The sequence below is a fragment of the Canis lupus genome, chromosome 14, assembly GCF_048164855.1.
Source record: "Canis lupus baileyi chromosome 14, mCanLup2.hap1, whole genome shotgun sequence".
NCBI classification, from domain to species: Eukaryota; Metazoa; Chordata; class Mammalia; order Carnivora; family Canidae; genus Canis; species Canis lupus.
The window spans coordinates 54,862,853-54,880,291 of record NC_132851.1 but is presented as its reverse complement, the minus strand read 5'-3'; the positions used below and the strand labels follow the sequence as shown (position 1 = coordinate 54,880,291).

At 39.8% G+C, this 17,439-nt stretch overlaps 1 protein-coding gene across 1 annotated transcript; it reads left to right on the top strand.

Moving 5' to 3' along the window:
- The first annotated feature begins 360 nt into the window (after positions 1 to 360).
- LOC140603556 (uncharacterized) lies at positions 361 to 17,100 on the top strand. Its single transcript, XM_072773930.1, has 5 exons — positions 361 to 535; positions 860 to 1,202; positions 4,223 to 4,274; positions 12,581 to 12,667; positions 16,857 to 17,100. The coding sequence occupies exons 1-5, from the start codon at positions 361 to 363 to the stop codon at positions 16,863 to 16,865; spliced, it is 666 nt and encodes a 221-aa protein (XP_072630031.1). The 3' UTR covers positions 16,866 to 17,100.
- The last annotated feature ends 339 nt before the right edge of the window (positions 17,101 to 17,439 follow it).

The following is a 17,439-nucleotide window of genomic DNA, read 5'->3' as shown; positions in this document are numbered from 1 at the left end:
TCTTCCACCATCCCCCCAGCCGAGCCTTATATCCAGCCCTCCCACCCCGCCCCCTCCGCTTTCTTTTTCTTCTTCTTCCTCGTCCTCCCCTGGCCGCCGGGGCGAGCGCGCAGCGGAGTGGGCAGGGGGAGCCGCGAGAGCCCGGGTGGCCGCTCCGCCGCCGCCGCCGCCGCCGCCGCCCGAGCTCCGGTCCCCGCCGAGGGTCTCCTCTCGCGCCCGCAACCTGCGCCGCGGGCCGGGGCGAGGGCCGCGCGGACTCCCTCCCGGGTGCACGGCGGGGGCGCGGGGGTCGCGGAGCCCGGAGCGCGGAGCCCGGGGGCCGGCCGCTTAGCTCGCCGGCCGCGCCGGGCAGCTGCGGGCATGTGGGAGCTCCATCGCGCGGCCCCGAGCTCCGCGCCGCCCTCGCCGCCGCCGCCGCCGCCGCCGCTCCGCTGCTTTCTCTTCCGCGACCCTCCGCGAGCGAGCAGGGCTCTGCGCTCTCCGCACACGCACTCACACGCGCGCACACACGAGCGAGCTGCTGCCAAAGCCGACCGTGCAGCCCGCGCGCGCGCACCCGGAGAAAGAGGACGGAGGCAAAAAAAAAAAAAAAAAAAAAAGAAGAAAGAAAGGGGAGGGGGCGAGTCACAGGCGGCGGCAGCTGTCGGAGCGGAGGCAACGCGCAGTCCGGGAAGAGCCGGCGGCGGCGGCGCCCACCCGGCCCAGCGGCCGCAGCTGCATCCCCGCTCCCGGGAACTGGGGCGAGCGGAGCCCGGCGAGCGGGCGGGCGGGCGGGCGGGGCGCGGGGGCCGAGCAGCCTGCGCGCGGAGGACGCCGCCGGGGCCCGAGCCGAGGCCGGAATGAGCGCGGGGCCGGCGAGCGCCGCGAGCGCCGGGGGCGGGGAGGGGGCCCGGCGGGGGGCCCGGGCGGCGGGGAAAACCCGGAGCCGGAGCGCGCTCGGGCTCGGGCTCGGGCTCGGGCTGGGGCTCGGGCTCCGCCGCGCGGACTCCACCTCGCCGCTCGCCTACGCGGGGACCGGGGAACGAGGGCTGCGCCCGGAGGCTCCCCCCGCAGGGTCTGCCAGACAAAGGGGGCCCTGCTCCTGCCTTAGAGCCACGCGCCTTCCTCAGCCTCGCAGTGCCCCTCTCCCCGTCTCGCTCCCGTCTCCTCCCTTCCCCTCTCCCTCCCTCCCCCCCTCCTCCTCTTCTTTCACTCCACCCCAGGTAAGTGAATTTCAGATGGAAAGTCCTGCCGGGGTCTCCTTCTAGGTGCAGATCTTTCCCCAGATTTTCAGGATGCAGGTTCAGGGTCCCAGTGCGTTTCCTGCCTTGGGTCCACTTTCCGTCCCTCCAAACTTGCCTAAATGTGCAAGTACATCGCAGGCTTAAGTATTCTCTGATACTCGGACGTAGGGATTTAAAGGTTTTATTTCATAATCAGTAAAGATACAGAGTGGTGCCGATTCCAAAGCCAAGCCTCCCGCCGGAGGGGACAGTCAGCTCCAGTTAAGCGAGTGACCTTGGTCAATTACTGAGCCCCTTTGTGCTTTCTTTGTAAAGGAGGGAGAGATGATGAGAGAGAGTTTAGCAGGTAACCAAAAGGTCTTTTCCTTTCTAAAATGTCATGATCTGGAAAGACTGAGGTGTTATTTTCTGTATCAGTAAATTCAAGTTACAATTATGAAGGAAACTAAGATTTATTATATGCATTCAACAAGCACATTCTATCCGAATTGTATCTGGATGTCTATATTCAGGATGATCTAAAGCCCCTCTAGAGCTGTTTGGGAGGTAGAATGAACCCTGCTCCATCTGAGGAACCTAAAACCTCATTAGAATTAACAGACCAGGGTAGCTGAGTTGGTTAAGTGTCTGCCTTGGCTGGGTCATGTTCCCAGGGTCCTGGGATGAGCCCTGAATCCCACTGGCTGGGAGTCTGCTTCTCCCTCTCCCCCTGTTTGTTCTCTCTCTTTCTTTCTTTCTCTCTCTCTCTCTCTCTCTCTCACTCTCTCTCAAATAAAATCTTAAAAAAAAAAAAATGGAATTAACAGACCATACCCAATACAAGTGACTATCAAAATCTCATTGGTTCTTCAAGGCTCAATTCTAGTGCCAAATGCTCCAGAAAGCCTTTTGTCATCAACCCCAATCAAAATAGTCACCCCTTTTATTATATTCCCACAGCGCTTTCATGGTATATCTATGATAACGCCTACTTCATTCTGCTTTTTTATTGTTCTTTTAAAATAATGAGTTGCTTATCTATGTGTCTCCTCAAATTAGAGGACTTCCTTAAAGGCAAATTCCAAATTTAATCATCTGTATAACATAAGATTACCATGTATCCACAGAACTTTGCACAATTCCTTTTTTAAAAAATGGGAGAGAGGGATGTCTGGGGGGCTCAAGCGCTTTAGTGCCTGCCTTCCGTCCAGGACATGATCCTGGAGACCTGGGATCGAGTCCTGCATCAGGCTCCCTGCATGGAGCCTGCTTCTCCCTTGGCCTGTGTCTCTGCCTCTCTCTCTCTCTCTCTCTCTCTCTCAATCTGTCTCTCATGAATGAATGAATGAATGAATGAATGAATGAATAAATAAATAAATAAATAAATAAATAAATAAAATCTTTAAAAAATAAAATAACAAAAAAAATTTTTTTAAATGGGAGGGAGATTTCATGATATTGCTAAATTCTGACCAACCAGATGTTCACACAGTTAAATTAGGCTACTTAAATTTGCCTAATATAAGGCATCCACAAAGTCCCCTGAGTATGTAAAGAAAATATAAACTGACGTCTGAAGTCAGTTGTTCCTTAAATAATTTTGAAAATAGCAGACTTGTGATTCGACTGTGACAAAAGGCTCTTATTTATAAAGGAGGCAAGATGGAAACTACCCAGTTCATCTCCCAAATGGATATATGTGGAAAAGCAATAAAATAATAAAATGTGGAATGAAAGATACTGTATAGATACTAAATGTTATTAGCATTAGCCATAGCAGCAGAAACATAAATAAATACATAGTACCTATAGACCAGCTTTTAGAATCAGTCTTATCACATCTTGACAGGTCTGGAAGGACATGGGAGAGAATTCAAATTAATCTCAAAATGGAAATTAATATATCAAAATATAAAATATACTAACTGAAAACTATGCATATTAAGTAATTAAATATGAGACATAGTAACTAAAAAGTAAGCTTATTAAGTTAAATAGTTGAAAGTACTCACCAAAGAACTGACCACAAATAAAGTTACAAACAGAAAATGAGAAGAAAGAACTGAGTAAAAAATAACTGATAGCTATTTAAGAAAAGCAGGGAAAGGAAGAGATAGGTTAATTATTTATACAGTTTAATCAAATATCAATGTAGCAGCTTTATAGCAGCAACCTGTATTTTGGGTTCAAACTTCAGGCTTTCATTTTTTTTTACTCTGATAGGCATAGACTTCTGTATTTAAGATATAAAGCATTCTATTACATTGCCAGGAAATCCATGACTCTTGCCAATATTTTTCTAAGACGAACCTTCTAGAAAAATAAAATCGAGCAATTCTGTACCTTTTCTGCTATACGACTATATTTGACTATTAAACCTTCTCAGGGACAAGATAACATCACAGATGATGTTTGGGCAAAGATGCTATTATACAGGGTAGTGCTGTGTGCTAGAGTGGTTTTTGAAAATGATGGCATGATTGGCTTTCGCCCTATAAAACTTGAAAAAAATCTGTATTTAACATGTGGAAATGAACCCCCCCCCAAAAAAAATGTAAAAAGCTGAATATCCAAATAGGATAATCAATATGAAAATATTTTAATGACGTAGAATTCTCTGACCAAATGACTCTTTCAAATTAATCAGTACACTGAGATCCCTAACAGCATGACAGTTAGAAAATGAACATGGATAAAACATTCATAGAATAGGTAAACACAAATAAATAACCAATAAATGTTGGGAAGGATGCTCTACCTATACAAAAAAAAAAAAAGAAAAAAAAAATCCCATGCATGAAAATATACGCAATTACAAGATCTATCCTGTTTCGTGTTTTGCCCAGGAAATTAGCTGAAAAGTAACAATGCCCTACTACTAAACTGTAGCAAAAGTACCTTGAAACAGGCTTACTTTTATGCTAATAACATAACATTGACACACTTTTCTGGGAAGAAAGTTGAAGATATGTGTCAACTGGTTTATAAAATTGTCATTAATCCAGTGTTTCTATTTACAGGTATCGCTTCTACAGAAATAAACAGAGGTCTGGACAAGGATTTTCTACAATGGTATGCGTCTCAGTCATAATTGTTATGTAAGGGGAGTGAGTATGTAAGGTATTTATAAATTCAGAGTGATCTTGTTTCTTCATGCTCAGTAAAAGCCCCCTTATCTGATTGGATGGGTATTTACTTAGTTAGGGGGGGAAATGTTGGTTAAAGCAAAAAAAATACTTTTAAAAATGACCCATACATTCTATTTTAGTTAGGATTCATTTTTGCTGCAAGCAACAGAAACGCAAAATAAGAGCAACCTAAACAAGATAGAAGTTGATTACTTTTTCAAGTGGAAAGTCTAGCAGTTGGTAATCAGGGCTGTTACGGCCCCCCAAAGCATCCTGGGTGTAATAGACACCTTCTTTAACTTCTTGCTTGGAAACCTATGACCTTTGTTCCCAATTTCAGTTTTAGCAATCATGCTACATTGCAGAAGCAAAGAAGAAAAAGAGGAAGGCAAAATCATACACCCAAGGACACTTTCCTAAACTTGCACACACCCTTCTCCTTTCACTTTATCCTCGGAAATGGTGAGATGGTAACACTTAGCTGCAAGGCCAATGGGAAACACTGACTATTCCACGCAGTTCTGCATCCAGCTGAAAATCAGATTCTGTCATTATCTCGCTTTTCCTCGGCCTATAACTTAACATTGTACACCGCCTGAAATGAGCTTTGCGTGCATTAGGTCTTCAGTAACTAGCCGAGGGTCCGATGCCAACACTAGACAATGCCACCGTCACATGAAATGACCTTTCCATTCAACCCAGAGGTAAACTTTCACAAAATTTCAAATTACTGAGCTTTTGCCATCAAGAAAAATGCTCTCTAATACCCGATCAAATATCAGTAGACAGTTAATATCTTAAATGCTACTGGACCTAGATACACTGGCAAATCAAGGTAATCAGGGTTAAATTACATCTGTAAAGCAGGTAGCAAATCAGAGAGAGTATTCAGATTCCTAATATGCCATGGTGTGATTAGAATCCTAAGGGGTCTTGGATTCACTAGAATAATAACTCAAATTTAGATGATACAGACTATCAACCTAGTTGATTGCCCTATGGGATAGCTTAATTCTAAGAAGTACCTGGTAATGCTCTCCATTCCCTGGAATATATATCAAAGGAATTCTAAGAAGTACCTGGTAATGCTCGCCATTCCCTGGAATATATATATCAAAGGACCATTTTAAAAGATCATAAAATCTTACCCAGATTATATTGTCCTGCTAATTTGGTATCATCTATTCTTTCCTGCCTCGAGCAATTTGCCCTTATTCTTTTTCAATCCAAAAGACAATCTGTTTATTTTCTACATTTCTAATTGACCTGGATCTAAAGATCTAAATTGATCTAATTGATCTAAAGATATAGATAAGGTAAATCTAGATATAGATATTTTTTAAAATAGCTTCTTCTAATTAAGTGGTTAACTTTTTCCACATCCTGACTTTTTTCCTTCCCAATGGAAAAGTCTCCTTAAAATTCTGTGTCATACTTTCTCTAATGCTTGCATACATGCATGCCAGTTCTGGAGGACTCTGAAGGAACAAGCTTCTCCTTCTTTTGATTTTTTTTCTGTAACTTTCCCCACTACCTTGCCTTACAGACGACAATTAAATTACCCCTCATAACTACAAATTAGGTTCAACACCAAATGCTTTCAGGCACTTACTATAAATGTTAGTGATAGAACACTGGCTCTTAAGGAAGTATTCAGCACTCATACAAACATAGTTGCCTTAAAAGCATTACATCAATGTCTAGATTCTAATTTCTAGATTCTAGATATTTGAGAATATTAAAAAATCCGATACTGTTTTCTTATAAAGACGAATATGCATGTACTTCAAAAATGAAAATATCGCGGTCAACCAGAGACAGTCACTAATGACTGTCATATTTTGAAAAAGAAAGGAAATAGGGATCCCTGGGTGGCGCAGCGGTTTAGCGCCTGCCTTTGGCCCAGGGCGCGATCCTGGAGACCCGGGATCAAATCCCACATCGGGCTCCCGGTGCATGGAGCCTGCTTCTCCCTCTGCCTGTGTCTCTGCCCCTCTCTCTCTGTGTGTGACTATCATAAATAAAAATAAAAAAAAAGAAAAGAAAAGAAATAGACCTTTTGTTCCTTTGTAAAACTTTACTGCTCTGCTGGGCTCTGCTCATCAGCCCTCTCCTTTAAAACTATAGGAGACATCAAGAATAGATACCTAATTCACAATTACTCCTCTTTCTCTCAGAATGGTTCCTACAGAAGTGTGAGGTGGCTTTCTCCATACTATTTGGTCCAATCCCCTGGCCCAAGCTTGGCTAATCAGAATCATTCTCTAGAATTTTTCAGACTATACTATGCAAATAGTCACTATATCCCTGATGGTGGAGGAAGCTCAACAGCTATCCATAGGCATATTTTCTACTATATGGTGCTACATATACCTCCCTGACTTAGTGCAATAATTTCCTGAAGAATGCAGTCCGATTTTTAAAATATTTAGCCTTCATCAGAAGTTCTTTTTTCTCTTGCATCTGTTTATGCACTCCCAAATAAGATGTACACAAGGGGAAAATTCTGTACGTACATGTTGTAGTGCTAACGTGCAATCTGTGTTATGGTGATACCTAGGAAATTAGGTTCCCCTTAAGATTGCCTACTGGATTTTCCGGAAAGCTGAGCTCACAGAAGGCATATTGCATTATTCTTCTGGGAATGTTGGTCACATTATTTTTGCAGTACTCCCTGTTATATGATTTTCTCATTTCTGGTATCTGCTTCAATCATACACCTCACCTCTTTTCCTATAAAGGCAAAATGAAAAGTGGTAGGGAAAATAACGGTTATTGCCTACTTGGAAATATAATGCTTGGGCCCATAGTAGATATTCGATAAATGTTTGGTGAATGAAATAGTTCCAGGAGAGTGTTATGTAATATGTACTGTGACATACAAAAGGTATATCTATTAAACTGTCAAATTAACATTATCTATCATTCTATTAAGATTATGTATTAGTAGAAGTTATACATGTAAATAAGAGCCATCAAATTCAAATTAGTCACCTTGACTAGGGTAAGCAGCCATTGCTCAAAACAAATTGAACTTTTTTGAGATCATTCTATACTACAGCTTGCTTTGGAATGGCCTTGTGATATTAGCAAATCTCTTGCTTTTAAAATACATTTGACTTTTTTGTTGTTGCTGGGCTAATGATTTAGATCAAATGAAAAAAAAAATCACTGTCATGAAAAACCTGTAACAGAGCTTGGAAATCATCTAATTAATTATCAAGCCAGGGAAAAATATTTTTTTGTTCAGAATAAATAAAGTATGACTAATTTTTTCTGTGGATTAATTTTAGACTGTAACTTCTTTAAAGTAACCATCATCACCTTCTGTGGCCCGGGTTTCATCCTCCCAAGAAACCAGCAACATGAGTATTACGCCCACTTTATTAATAATGGTACTAAGATTCATATAGTATAATAACTTTCTCAAGACTACACATTCAGTAGGGTATACCATTTAGACAAGTTCATCTTACTCTCTGTCTACATGAGAAAAGATCCTAAAAGCAAGTTTTCATGAAGAGAACCTTCTTCCTTCAATGCAGTTCATTGGATAGGGAGGGGAGGAATTAAGTTGCTTGATTAGCAAGCTAAGCAAGTCTTCCTAGGGAAATTGGAATCGGGGTTGAGCGAGTCATTGTTTCTTTCTCTGAATAGGCCATGTGGGTGACCAAGCTGTGGTGTTGCCCTCTTTTCTCTGCCATATTAATTCAAGAATCAGAGATGATGCACTCTTGAAGAGAGGCATGGACTATCCTATTATCAGTTAAACTTGTTTTTAGCCACCCAGCAGAAGTGACAAGACTACATTGCAGAAAAGAACATAAAATACATGCACAGAAAGGAGTGTATATAAACTGCAGAGAGAGATTTTGGATGGCTTTCTGGACCCTGGTTCTATTTCTCCCCTGATATCCAGCTGCATTTCTGTACTTAATTGGTAAACAGCCCTTGTGGTGTTATATAGTACATTGTTCTTTTCGATGAAGTCCACACAACTTTGTGCTAGTTCTCAATGGGTTTTGTCTGGTCATTTCTCACTTTGCACTTCTAGAAATAGTATACCTCTTCCTTGGGTGTCTTTCCCTCTTTCCTTTTTTTTTTTTACGAAAAAAATTTATTTATTTTATTTTAATTTATTTATTCATTCATTCATTCACAAGAAACACACAGAGAGAGGCAGACACAGGCAAAGGGAGAAGCAGGCTCCATGCAGGGGGCCAATGCGGGACTCAATCACAGGTCTCCAGGATCAGGCCCTGGGCTGAAGGCAGGTGCTAAACCACTGAGCCATCCGGGCTGCCCTCCTCTTCACTTTTTTTTTTTTTTTTTAAGGTTTTAATTTATTTATTTATTTATTTATTTATTTATGATAGTCACAGAGAGAGAGAGAGAGAGGCAGAGCCATAGGCAGAGGGAGAAGCAGGCTCCATGCACCGGGAGCCCGACGTGGGATTCGATCCCGGGTCTCCAGGATCGCGCCCTGGGCCAAAGGCAGGCGCCAAACCACTGCGCCACCCAGGGATCCCTCCTCTTCACTTTCTTTTTTTTTTTTTTTCCTCTTCACTTTCTATATTGGTAATGATCTGCCCATTTCGGTACCCAGCCCACATAGGAAAAACACATGATCCAGGCCAAATCGAATGCTGTAACCGGCTCTCCCCCAGTGATTTGTTACAAATGGCTCCATGACTTAAGCCTGGTTATTCAGAGTACTTTCCTGTGTGTGTGTTTTTTTTATATATATATAAATTCTGGAATAGAGAATTTTTCCTCCTTCGCTGATGTGTTTTTAAGTTGAAATGGTATAAATCTGAAGCTTGCTTTTATTTATATTTTTGTTTGCTTACTTTTTTATTTATAGTATTCCAAGCTCTCTTGCTCTCTCTCAGGGATTTAAAAATTAGAAAAATTAGAATAATAATTTTCAGAATGCCTGGGTGGCTCAGTGGTTGAGCATCTGCCTTTAGCTCAGGGTGCGATCCCAGGGTCTGGGATCGAGTCCCGCGTCGGGCAGCTTGCATGGAGCCTGCTTCTCCCTCTGCCTATGTCTCTGCCTCTCTCTCTCTCTCTCTGTGTCTCATGAATAAATATATAAAATCTTTTTTAAAAAGGAGAAAAAAAGAATAATAATTTTCTTCCAATTTATTTCACAAATGGTGAAGAGATTGAATGCATACAGGCCCCAGCTCTTCCTGTATAGTCTTACCTTAAGTTATTTAATATTAGATTTAAATGAGATCTGTTAGTTTTACTTATATGAAATGTTATGAAATAAAATTCCAAATCTATACTGTACATCTTACAGTAAGATATGCATACCGTGTCTCAGATTCTCTAATGATTAAGATAATTCTGGATCAGGTCTGTGGAGAGGCGGGATAATACATAAACATTCAACACAAGGCTTTCGAGGCTGTACTGGGCAGACCATGGGTAACATAGAAGAGGGGTGACTTCTTAGCATTTTATTTATGGGCCTGCATGATCTATATCATGTTCACTCAGATTCCATTCACAAGAACTCAGTCATATGGCTGCACCCAACCGTAAAGGAGGTTGGCAAATATGCTCTAGCTTTTGGTCCAGGAAGAAATTAATGCAAGTTTATAAGCAACTATGCTGTTTGCACCATATACTCATTATTTTTAAGATTTTATTTATTTATTCATGAGAGAGAGAGAGAGAGAGAGGCAGAGACACAGATTGAGGGAGAAGCAAGCTCCTCACAGGGAGCCTGATGTGGCACTCAATCCCGGGACCCAGGATCACACCTTGAGCCAAAGGCAGATGCTCAACCGCCGAGCCACCCAGGCGTCCTCATGCCATATACTGTTTTCATGATTCTGAAAAAAAGTTGTGAAAGAACATGCAGAATTATGTAGCCCGATCACTGCTACATAATTGCAGTAATATTTAGGCCATATGACGTGATACAAAGGGCTCAGAACATGGATTCAGAAGACTGTATTTTCAATCTTGTCCTTACCACGGACTCACTCTGTGTTGGACAAGTCATTTGATATTTTTCAGCTTCATTTTCCCTATCAGCAAATTGGCATGTTAATATTTCTATCTTTCCTACACTAGTTTATTGTGGCTAACAAGTTAAGTGTATTATGAACTTAGATTCCTGTTCAAATGGAAACTCCTTGCTAGGACACACACACACAACTACACTACTTACACAACCAGAATTCCATGTGTTATACTCTAATTCCTGTTTTCCCATGCTATTTGAATCTTTCCTCTATAAATGGAATAACTTCTTTCAGGGATGCTATGAAACACCTTGCATTTTCCTACTCTCTAGGACCAAAATATTCATTTCCACAGCTAGAGGAATGTAGACTATTCATAGATGAGTCTCTCAACTATTTCCCTCTCTGCTGAAGGGAGATGTTTTAATCAAGATTATGTTCCCTCGGGATTCTTGGGTGACTCAGGGGTTGAAAGAAAAAAAAAGATTATGTTCCCTCCCCAGAGGTCAACCTATATTCAGTACCTTCAGGGGGGTACTTACAATAGGCCCATTTCCTGGCCCATTTCCTGATGATTCCTAAAGCCCATCCCAAATTCAGTGAGCCCCCACTGTGTAGTCTGAAGGCTCTACTGCTGTTCTACTTTTCCCTCTGTCCAATGCTAAATCTCTCATTCCCCCCACCTCCCCATGCCCACCGATATTGTTCCTGAGAGCACTCCTGAATAAATCTCTTGTTTGTAATCCTGTCTTAGAATCTGCTTCTTAGAACACTTGACCTAATATAGGCTCCTTCTTCCTGCCCTTGACCTTGCTATAGTTTATTCTCAACACTCAGCCAGAGAGATGCTGCTAGAACTAAGTCATTATATTGGTTTCCTAGAGATACTATAACAAAGTACCACAAAATGGGTGGCTTAAAACAACAGAAATCTGTCGCTTTACGGTTCTGCTAGAAGTTAGTTGGAACTCAAGATGTCAGTAGAACTATGTTCCCTCTGAGTCTCTGAATCGAATCCTTCCTTGCCTCTTCCTAGTTTTGGATGGTGGCTGTCAATCCTTGTCACTCCTCAGTTTGCAGCTTCATTGCTCCAAATTCAGCCTGTGTCATCACATGACATTCTCCCTGTGTCTCTGTCTTCCTATGGTATTTTCCTTTTCTTGTAAAGATAACGATCCTACTGAATTAGGGCCCACCCTAGTGACCTCATCTTAATATGATCATATCTTCAAAGACCCTATTTTCAAATAAGCTCATATTCACTGGTACCTGGGGTTACAACATCAACATAACTGTTGAGGGTACACAATTCAACTCCTAACAGTGACCCTGCCTCAAATCCTCCACTTGCTCACTCTATCATTCAAAGTCAACCTGAAGTGGCTACTAAAGCACTACGCAATCTGGTCCCTGAAACCTGCATAGCCTGATCTTCCACTTCTCTCCCCAGAGATCACTTTGCTGCAGCCATAATAGCCTCCTTGTTGCTTCCTCACTTACCAGACACACCTCCATCTCAGGGCTTTGCATCTGCTTTTCACCTAGAATGTTTTTCACCTAGACATCTCTGCATGGCTCTTTACCTAACCTACTTCTAATTTGTGCATAAATGTTCCTTCTCATTGATGCTTTCTCTAATGCTCGATTTAAGATTACGTACAGCCTTATCCCACACTATCACTTCCCTTTTTATCCTCTACAGAACTTCTCACCTTCTAATATACCATGTGATTTACTTATTCATTGTGTTTATTACAGTCTGCAGTATGACTTCAGTGTTCTCAAGCCACTTTTGCCCTAATGGGCCCCTTCCTCCATAAAAAAAATATTTAAAATTATATTTTATGGCTGCTTTGCTATAAAGAAAAAATATAATCCAGGATGGATGCGTTATTGTAATAGTCACTTTTTTCTGGTTTTAAAATAAATTAAAATTAAAACATTTTTGTGGGCCCCTTGAAGGATTGTGGGCCTTCAGTACTATTGTAATGGATAACATGGCCCTGGGTTTATAACTGTTTCCCCATCAGAATGTAGACTCTCGGATAATGAGGACTTTTGTCTGTTTTAGTCATTGATAGTTCCCCAGCAAATAAAACAGGGCCTGGCTATAGCAATGCTCAATAAATATTTGCTGAATATACAAGTAGCTAAAAATATCGTTTTGATTTTCCATTAGAATTAGTTTTCCATTCCCTTAGTGAAATAGGTTTGTGTGGCTTAACCTAGAATATACTGATATTTCCACTTCAATACTTACACCTCCAAGAGTAATTCTTTAAGAGGCCAACCAATCTGTGAACTGACCATAGGATGCCAACCTTCCACAACTCATGGGAAACATGGAAAGCATATGGTAAGTGAGCTGCAGAAATCACTCCTCTGTATCCCTTCTTGGTGCACTGTAAAGTTCTAGGCTCTGTCAGGAAGTTATTACAAATATTATGAGAAACATTTTTTTGAACTTAAAAAAACCTTTCTTAAACAATTATAAGAAAAAATTTTGCTAGTACCTTGAAATAAACCATAATATTGAAATATCTTCTAAATAACAAAATAAGTCAGGAAGACGCTTAAAATAATCATATAAAACTAAACTAGTCTGGTTGCCGTATTACAGAGATTTGTTTTAATGAAGAAAAAAAAAAAAACCCTCCATAAAAACTGGTGGGACTCAGGTGGTAGAGCAAGGATAAGAGAATGACTAAATTTGATTTGTATTTATTAGAAAAAGAGAGATCAGATCTTCAATTTGATTTGGGAAAACAGAAGTTAAACTTGCAGGAGTATAAATATTGCTTATTTTGTACTGAAGAATCTTGGTACTTATGAATTTCTTTGTGACCACTAAAACCGTTTTGAAAGGAAATGTTATTTCATGGGAGGCAAAAATCATTTCAGTGCTGCGTACATTTATTAATATGCAGAATATTTAAATTTACAGCTACTGAGGAATTTTCATGGTTATTTCCTTACCATTTCTGGAACTACCATGAAATTTCCCATTTGCTCTGCTTTCAGCAGTCTCATGTGTTTGCCTTAGAACTTGACTAATACTCAATATTTAGTTATATATGTCTGTCCTCCTTTAGAGTGTTAGGGAAGCATATGCAATTTATTTTACTAATACACCCAGCATGGTGTTTTTCATACTTAATAGGTATTCAATGAATGAACTGTTGAGTGTGAAATAATTTAAAAACTGTAAACATAGAGTGATATTCTCTTTTTTTAAAGATTTTATTTATTTATTCATGAGAGACAGAGAGAGAAAGACAGAGAGAGAGAGAGAGAGAGGCAGAGACACAGGCAGGGGGAGAAGCAGGCTCCATGCAGGGAGCCCGACGTGGGACTCGATCCCAGGTCTCCAGGATCACACCCTGGGCTGAAGGCGGCGCTAAATTGCTGAGCCACCCGGGGCTGCCCTAAGCCACCCGGGCTGCCTGGTGATGTTCTTAAGGTTGTTTTCATTATATAAATATTTAGAAAATTCTTTTTTTTTTTTTTTTTTTTTTTTTTTTTACTACTTGACATCTATGTATTTCACTTACCTGTTCAAAATATGGAGTCTCAACTGTTTCAAAGCATAGCAGAAGATAGACCCGTTATTTGTGCATCTAATACTTGCCTAGAAACTTGCTGGGGACATGATCTTAATAATAACAACAACTTAGAGATATAGGAATTATTTCCTTCATATTATAAATTTAAAAAGGCCATGGCTGACTAATTGGCTCAAGGTCAAACAGCCAATAAGTTAAAAGAGTGAAATTCAGTCCTAAGCCTAATTCCAAAACTTATATTTTTTTTTCACACGAACAAAAGATCAACTCTACAAAGTAATATGATATTTAGGAATGGAGCAAGCTTTTAAGGCACGATATTGAAAGATAACATAATGAATTTTTATCAAGTAGCTTAAATTTTAATTCAGTAGCCACTACATTAAATAAGAATTTTGAATCATAATGATCTGTCAGGGAGACCTGTATGAAAATAATGAATACATTGCTAGGGAAAATGTAGACATTTACAGCGACAGATATTGGTCCATGGAATTTTATATCACTTTTACACCTGTGTTTTGTCATGTATGTCCAGGTCAATTGTGAAAATGATTCTACTACTTTTATATTCTTTGTGCTTCTTTGCCTTTTGTGATTATTTATTTCTGCCTTATAAGTCTTATAAGTCTCATCTTCACTTGCATTGCTGCTTTTTTTCTCTTATTTCTATGAATTCATTACTGATCCAAAGTTTCTTTATAGCTTCTTTTTTTGTCCTCCTGAAAGAACTTATTACAATACTATCTGTGTGATTCAAAGACATCCCAATGTAGACCCACGCAATGTTTCTTCTCAGATTTCAGAGCTAGGGAAATATCTCTTTCCTGATAATTTGGTTTTCTACCTTATTAGCTATTGAGAGTGATGTATCCTATTATATTTCCTTTTTGCTTTGAATGCCTGAAAGATAAGCATTTGGTTTTGTGCACAATAGCAGTAGTTTCCCCAGACTTCGTTGTCTGGGATGATTATTGTTCCCATCATTACTTGTCTGTTGTCATTGTTTAAATGATGTTACGGTTTTGTCATGTGTGACCTTAATTTGTAAGAAACCTCCCTTTCTTTTTGAAGGTAAGTGAGAAAAAAAGAAAAAGATGGGAAAGAGACTGAAAGAGATAGAAAGAAACAAGAAAAAATTAAACATTTCATCAGTTTTGCATCAGATCTGGTTCTGCCTTGTTTTCTTGTTTCAGTTAATAATTCCTGTCTTGCTTTGTATGCAACTTGGAGTAGCTGGGACAACTGATTGACTCCTTTGTGCTTGACAACATGTGTTCATATCTTATTTCCTCTAGGAATGGAGCACTTCTTTATTTTGACAAAGTTTTTCTACAGCCTGTCTTTTTCCCAGATTGGACACCTCCTTTTGAATGCCAGATCTATGTAGGGGGTCTTGTTACCCTTGGCCAGATAGCCCTGATTCTGAATGTTAGCCTCTCTGTCGCTATGTATCTGTATGCACACACACCTGTATGTACACATGTATAATATACACACATATGCATGTTAATGGTATTAAGGAAGTCTAGCAGAAGGCACTGGTGTGTGTTATATTAATGCTAACCACTTGTCTGGGCTGTTGGCGTTATCTCTTCCCATATTTTAGTTGGGTGCCTTTTTCTCTACTATTTTCCTTTCAAGATGCCTTTTACAACATAGAATCTATGTCTGCTTTGAGATTCATGCCCATCACTGCCAGCTTTAACACACAGCAGGTATTTCTTTTGTTGTTGGATAATCTGGTTTCATTTTAAATTCTTTTATCTCTCCAAAAAGTTAGAAAGAAACATTGCTTTACAGCCCTTTATTTCAGTTTGGAATTTGATGCTATGTTGTTGATAGATTAGGTCAGCCTGCATGCATGTACATATATAAATGTTTGTATGTATATATTTATTTTCTGTCTTAGCCAGTAAAAAGGACATTTCCTCTCTACAAATTAGCTGTGCCACTAACACATTGTCCTTCTCCAATTCAATTCATCAGAACCTTAGGGGTCTCTACTATAAACAAGCACTATCCTAGCTACATAGTAACAGATATGAATAAGACATGAAGTCTATTCTTTATGGAGTTATAGTCTATGCTGGAGACAAAAATAACTGTAATATAAGCAGACAGAGATATGGATCTTGACAGTGATTCAAATTTTGTGACTGAAATGTTTCCTAGTGGCACACTTCTGGGGTAGACCAGGAACTTGTATGAGTTTCAGAGCACAGACTGTCACTGTGACCTTTTTTCCCCTTCTTGGTGGTGGTGGTGGTGATAGTGGATTATTATAGGAATAATCTTGAATTCAAACACATGTATGCTGCTATGCGAACCTGAATAAGTTACTTAGCTTCTCTATAGCTTATTTACTTGTTAATAGTATGTAGTCATATGTACTTATTAAATGAATGAATGTATTTATGAATGTATTTATTCACTGACACCGAGCTAGGGGATACATTGGTGTATAAGACAGACAAGTTTCTGTTTTATGAAGATTAAATTTTAAAAAACAGCCATAGTGGCCAAACTATAGTAATGTAGAGTTACATATATAATATATAATATATAGTATAGTATAGCAATATTTTATGTATTATTTCATATTTGAATGATTATTTAATTCAATATATTCTATATATTTATTTATATTTATAGGTAATAAAAAGTGAACTTTTTCTTGCATTGCCCAGAAACCAAGGTGGCAAAGATCACAAAATGTTACATGTATCATATGTATTTAATGTTTTATCTCAAGGTACAGAATACAGTGTAGTAAATGTATTTGGCAACTTTCACTCGACGCACAGATGTCACAGTTATTATAAAATGCTGCTTGATTTGACATTTCACTAATTCTTGAATCTGGCAGTTGAGATGAATACCAGAGTTCCTAATATGCTATGTCCTAGGTTTTAAATCACCTTCTGGCTTCTCTATTATTCTCTGAACTTAATAAAGACATTATGTCCATGTGTTTTCCAGATCTCATAAAGCGTGAGGAGATGTAACCTAAGGTGCTGGAGGAAGGAGTTAGTATATACCTCAGAGTGGCCCTTTCATCCTGATCACACAGCATGGGACATTAACACAGATCTATGCTCTTCTTCAGCAGCTGGACCCAGGGTAACTTCTAAGAAATGCTGACCTCTGGACCAACTTTATGCAGAGATGAAAGAAATGTGTATGTGTTTTAAAAGCAGTGATTAAAGATTTGTCAGACTTTCTACTATTCTTTCATCATTTATCCAAACCTATGAGTGTGACAAAGTGTGCAATTAGAAGGCTTTTGTTAAAAAGTAATCACATGAAATATGCGTAATGATGTGTTAAGAAGTTTCCAAAAACTGGTGTATTAAGAAGTTTCAAAGTGGTAACTTTTAGATCGTTTTGCTCAGTGAAAAAAAGGATGTTTCTGAACGTAGGTATATTGGGCCTCAGTTTGCTTCTCTGTAACACAGGGGCAATAATAGAAGGTCCTTGTGAAAATTTAAAAAGTTAATATATATGAGGGGCTCAGAAAAATAGTTGACAATAGAAAGAGCACTCTCTCTCTCTATCTGCTATT